This window comes from Octopus bimaculoides, chromosome 2 (genome assembly GCF_001194135.2).
Source record: "Octopus bimaculoides isolate UCB-OBI-ISO-001 chromosome 2, ASM119413v2, whole genome shotgun sequence".
Lineage (NCBI taxonomy): Eukaryota > Metazoa > Mollusca > Cephalopoda > Octopoda > Octopodidae > Octopus > Octopus bimaculoides.
In genome coordinates, this window is record NC_068982.1 from 65615598 (window position 1) to 65621819 (window position 6222).

Here is a 6222-nt window from a genome sequence, read left to right on the forward strand (position 1 = left end):
GGAGTGTGGCAAAGGTTGTTTTCTGCACATTTTCAGTGTTTATTGCTCCTGAGCATCTGCCACATACAAAAACTATCTTGCTAGTTAACCTTCCTTTGATATTGCTACACCTCTTATGTGTCCATAGCTTACACTGGGTACATCTTATGGAGTTTCTACCTACGTCTTTTCTACAGATCGAAAACTATTTTCATTTACATGTATTCTATGTAATCTCAACAACCAACTATAGTTATTTGAAAGACACTACTCTACAATGACCAGGTTTCATTAGAAACTGAAAATAGTTTCACACTTTCAATTTCAACCAAAATTACAGTGTTGCATTACAGGAGTGACGATGTTTCAATAATGAAAATAATGTTTTGCCAAATTAATCACATCTGTACTATAATAAAGAGAGTTGCTTATCATCTATAATGTGATAAGGCTATAATATTGTTTCACTTTCATTCTTTCACTTTTAATTCTAATGTGATAACATTAAGATCATCTTATTTCTATTATACTTGAAATAAATGAATAATTTACATCTTAATATGAACAACATTATACATCAGCAACTTTCCGGCCACCACAGCAGAATGGTGTGTCAGAGTATGTGTTCACTGACATAATGAATGGCTGGAGGTGAAACTCTTGACAAAAAATAATGAGGTGGCAGGTCCAAGGTATATAAAAATACACATTTACCATTTAATTACCAGTTAATAATTATTGCAGCAGTTGCAAGGTATTTACAGTTACATATTTATCCTTAAATTAACATTTAATACATGTGCTTAATATATATATATATTAAGAAATTTATCTATAATAATTATTGTGGTATTTACCGTTAAATTAGCAGTTCATACATGTGCTTGTATTTGGTTAATTTATACTGCATACAAAAATAAAAACATACTATATACAACTGCTTACAAAAATAGGGATTAATGTATAATTTCTTTCTATGTTCATAATTTTTTGTTTACAATATTGAAAAAAATATGCCACCAAAGAAAAAAACGTGATTTCTCCAGAAACAAGTATAAAGCAAGGAGGATTGTAGAAAACTGAAGGCAAGAGTCTGAAGAGAGAAGCAAGATGAGATTTTCTCAAGATCAACAAAGGCATGCTGCAGCATGTCGGATGGAGTCTCAAGAGAGAAGGGAGATGAGACTCCCAAGATCAGCAAATGCATGCTGCAGTACTTAATGCTGGATCATTGAATCAATGTTTTAATGATTAGATAAGAGGTCCAATAGAATAGCTCTCAGAAACTGACTATGTACAAATTTGTTCTTCACAACTCCTGAAGCTGTTTTTATATATGATCCATCCCATTCTTATCAAAATGATAACTCTGTCCAAATTGGTAAGCTAAACACAAATTGTCATTTCTGTAGAGGTTTAAAATTTTCAAATGAAACAAATGGTATGTGCTGTTCAGGCGGTCAAGTAACATTGCCAGTACTACCAGCTCTTTCTCCACCTCTTATACATCTTCTAGAAGGCACTTCCATCCAGTCAAAGGATTTTCTGAACAATATCAGACACTACAACTCTGCATTTCAAATGACATCGTTTACTGCATCTAAGAAGATAGTTAAACATGAATTCACACCAACGTCAAAGTTCAAGGGCAAGTCTATCACTTCATTGGTTCCCTGTTACCCACAAATAAACAACCACATTTCCTCCAAATTTACTTTATGAGTCTTGTAGAACAACAAACCCAAAGGAGGTGTCAAAATTTCAGATGATGGGTCGTGTTAGACACAGTGCCAACTGCTGCAAAAGAGAGTATATCCACTGACAGCTTTTTGGTATGTTCAAAAATCACATAACTCGCCACCCCACAATTTTCCATGACAGGTTAGGGCCTGAAATACTCCAAACAGACACATAGCATATTGCTTAGTCAAATTAGCCCATCATTTACTTCACTAATGTTTTGCTGTCAATGCTGCACTTTCCCATATCACCTGTTTCAACATACCCGTAACATATTATATACAAACTATACCATTTTAATCCCAAGCAATGCAGAGTATCTCTGCTAGTTATATATATATATATATAAATTATATGTATTTATTCTTACGTTTAAGATGATCCCCATACATTTCCCTGAGGAGAAGTTTACATTTTTAACATCGACGATTCCTATGGATCGCATAAATTGTAATTCTTCGAAACATATGTTGGAATAAAGTATGCAGTTATAACATGCGGTCACTCCATTCTATGTATGTATGTATGTATGTATGTATGCATGCATGCATGCATGCATGCATGCATGTATGTATGTATGTATGTATGTATGTATGTATGTATGTATGTATGTATGTATGTATGTATGTAAATTCCTCTTAAAGGGATATAAGCATTCAAGTTCCCAAGTTATATCCAGTGTATCAGTGAAAAACCAAAAGATGTTAGTTTCGCATTGATGGATAGAGGTAAATTATCCTTTATGTATGAGAAAAAGAAAACGGAGAAATTGACATAGAGATATCAATTTATTAAAACAAATTCAATTCTGAACAATATCAAACTCATAGAACCTACAGTTGTTTGATATTGTTTTTCCGTAACCCTAAACACGCGGGTTAGGGATAGGGTTAGGGATAGGGTTAGGGTTAGGGACAGGGTTAGGGTTAGGGATAGGGATAGGGTTAGGATCGACCACTCAAGACTAGCTAGCGCGGACGCGCGACTGCGCGTTCGGGTCCGCGCTGCTTTAGTAGTAACCTAAATTTAAAGTACAGTTAACCTCTGTATAACAGATTTCGGATTTAACACATCGGATAATAATAACAATACATTGACAAATAATGATTTTAATTATATGAATGGTGAGCTGTAGGTATAAATTTGAGAGACGGAGAAAGAGGTGGGAGAGAAATGTTGCATAGAGCAATATGGAAAGGTGGGGGTGACGAAGCACAAAAACAATAAAAAGCAACTAACAGAAAAGAAAGACGGTAAAGAACGGCCAAGATAAAATGTTATGTATGAGCGAGAGATCGTAAAAGTAAGATCATGCAAACGTGTGTGTGAGTGAGAAATTGTAAAAGTAAGATTATGCAAACATATGTGTGTGAGTGAGAGAGAGAGAAGGGGGGGGGTCTCCTAGGTTACGGTTTCCTTCAATTTAATGAACTTTCGATATTATTTGACACGCTTTCTCTCCCATTGGGGTTTTTATTGTATTTTCTGTTTTATTTCTTTTAACGACGTTGAAATAAGAAATAACTCTAAAATTTTAATATAATTAGTCTTAATTAGTGACGAAACAATAAGCAGGACTTTCTTTAGTATCTATACATGATTGTGGATAGTTTGCACAAAACATCGAGATATCGTTTCGTGGTTGTCTGTATACAATTAAGAAGAAATAGATCACATTTGTTGCGTGCTTTCTATATTGTTATCTTCAAGTAAATCTCCTGCAAATTTTGGCTGACAGAATCAGTAAAGTAAATGTCTTGTGATATTATTTAGTTATGCCAGTGTCCGTTCTAAATTCAAATAATCCTGGTGTCGACTTTGCATTTCATTATTACGGTAGAAGTACAGGGTCGATGTCATCGCTTTTTATCTTCCCACCAAATCTATAGACTTATACCAATGCCAGGAATTATTAGTTTAGATGTTCTAAGTAGATTACAACCGTTATGTTTACACACACACCGCGCTTATGTCTATTGGATCCATGCGAATTGAACACCCCCCCCCCACCAACCTATGACAGCGTGCGGGTACGTGTGGAAAATATGTGAATGCATGCTTAGCACTTTAAATAACTAGGTCTCTGAAACACGCATTATGACCATCTTAGAAAATAGACGAGATTATAACAGTGCATGTTGATCATTCACTTGTATTAGTATTTATAATTCCAATATACTAATAGTTAAAAACACACCGTTAGATTATTTAGAGCATACCGGTTATGTAAGGTTTCATCTCTGATAAATTACGATGTTCAAAAGTTGGTAAGCATTAATCAAAAGATAAAGTGTAACAGTGAAAGGGAACATAACTGAAATAAACATTATTCTACATAAAAGACATTAGGACACACGGACCAATTATGCTAATTGCATTACCGTGTCTTCAACATTGGACGTGATCATAAGTGTATCTATTTCAATTCAAACACGCAAAGTAGTTACCTTATATACACAGACACGTATGGGTACATTCGTGTGTGCGTGTGTGTGCGCGCGTGCATGCGTGGGTGGGTTGCGTCATACGAAATACTTTGCTGTATTTCTTCCGGCTCGTTACGTTCTGAGTTCAAAACCTGTTGACATTGCCTTTTATCTTTTTGGGGTCGATAAAATAAGTACTCCTCCGGTACTGGTTTCCTAAGTGACGATGTTATTCGCCTTCTTTTTTTTTTATCCTAGTGGTTGTGTTGGTGAATGACGTCGTCTAATACCAAAGGATTACCGACTTAGCCCTTCCGCTCAAAACTGCTAGCCTTGTGCCAAAATTTGAAATATTTCAATTTAATCACAAGATAATTTACATTATACACACATACACACACACGTGTGTGTGTGAGTGCATGTGAGTGTGAGTGCATGTGAGTGTGAGTGCATGTGAGTGCGTGCACGGTTTCATACAAATTGCGTTGCTATTAAAGTGCCAGCCAAATATTGGAGGCTAACCCTGCCACCAAATTTGCTAGCCGTGTGCCAAAATTTGAAACTATTATCATTAATACGCAGCGGACAAAATGCTTAGCGGCATTTCTTCCGGGGTTTATGTTCTGTGTTCAAATCGTACGGAGCTCAACTCGTCTTTCATCCTTTAGAGATCAATAAAATAAGGTACCAGTCAAGTACTTGAGGTACCGGCAAATCTCTCAAATTTGCTGGCCTTGTGCCAACATTCCAAACATTATTATCAGTAATAAATGTTCACAATGAAATTTTGCCGATTGCTGGTTTCTCAAGACACCACAATCATTGTATCGAGTTCTTTATCCAGTGACTGTACAAAGGTTTACGAACCTATACAATAAACAAATGTACGTATGTGTGAATATATATGTTCAGGTACGCATGAACAGGTATGTACATATATGTAGGTATGTACATATATGTAGGTATGTGTACGTTTGTACGTATGCGTGTTTCTGTGTGTAGAAGAAAGAAAGCCAGCAAAAGAGGGAACCTGAATGTGATTGCTTGACCAGCTATCCAAATCTCCCTCAAATCATACACCCTACTGTCTTTTATAAAGTGAACGGACATTGAACTAATAATGTGGTCCTTACTCCAACTGCTGTTCGATCTGAGCTGGACAACGATTAGCCGAAGGTTCCTATTGTCTTACAAAAAAAAAAAAAACCAATGACACGTTGGATTATGTCGTTTTAGATATATCGTATCTGAACACAAGTTGAATGGGCCAAAACAAGGTACAAGAAAGGAAAAGCCCACTTACCGTGCCTGAAGGTGACTGCTGACTGTTGAAAGTAACACTACAGTTATCTCCCTGCTACTATTGACTGATACATACGCACGCGTTTAGCATCATTTATCTAAAGTTGCTTCATGTCAATTAGACTGATTCACAACTTCATCCACTGCGCTGTGACAATTATGGAGAGAAATAGATAAATCGCGTTGTTATTTTCTTCTTGTAATAACCATCTTCTCCTTCTTCTACAATATTAGGAAATATTTAATTTATACTTACGCACATGAAGACAAACCTTTATGCATGGACAGAAAAATGCGTGTGTGTGTGTTCACAAGCCATGATATCAAAATCACTGAGGTCAACTTTGTCTTACATAATTTATATTCCAGTAATGAATCCTTGATGTGAATGGAATTAAAGTGGGTATCAAGACCAGGCATACATTGAAAACTACATTGCATTACATACATACATACATACATACATACATAGGCGTAGGAGTGGCTGTGTGGTAAGTAGCTTGCTTACCGACCACATGGTTCCGGGTTCAGTCCCACTGCGTGGCACCTTGGGCAAGTGTCTTCTACTATAGCCTCGGGCCGACCAAAGCCTTGTGAGTGGATTTGGTAGACGGAAACTGAAAGAAGCCCGTCGTATATATGTATATATAGGTATATATATGTTTGTGTGTCTGTGTTTGACAACCGATGCTGGTGTGTTTATGTCCCCGTAACTTAGCGGTTCGGCAAACGAGACCGAAAGAATAAGTACTAGGCTTACAAAGAATAAGTCCTG

General features: G+C 36.3%; 2 protein-coding genes across 7 annotated transcripts in view; one reads left to right on the forward strand and one right to left on the reverse strand.

Moving 5' to 3' along the window:
- The window catches only part of LOC106868682 (1-acyl-sn-glycerol-3-phosphate acyltransferase delta), a 120616-nt gene extending 119572 nt beyond the window's left edge, over nucleotides 1-1044 (forward strand). For all 5 annotated transcript variants that reach the window (XM_052977738.1, XM_052977741.1, XM_052977747.1 and 2 more), the window contains one exon: nucleotides 1032-1044. The gene's annotated coding sequence lies outside the window, so the exon portion shown is untranslated. The remainder of the gene's footprint in view (nucleotides 1-1031) is intronic.
- Nucleotides 1-5550, reverse strand: part of LOC106868689 (sideroflexin-2) — a 35612-nt gene extending 30062 nt beyond the window's left edge. The window contains exon 1 of one of the 2 annotated variants that reach the window (XM_014914076.2): nucleotides 5449-5550. Coding sequence is in view for 1 of the 2 variants with exons in the window: in XM_052977756.1 (XP_052833716.1) it covers nucleotides 4167-4225 (59 nt within the window). In the remaining variant the exon portion in view is untranslated. Of the gene's footprint in view, nucleotides 1-4166; nucleotides 4510-5448 lie in introns of those variants that run through there. The other variant, XM_052977756.1, reaches the window with a different exon arrangement.
- Nucleotides 5551-6222: the final 672 nt, after the last annotated feature.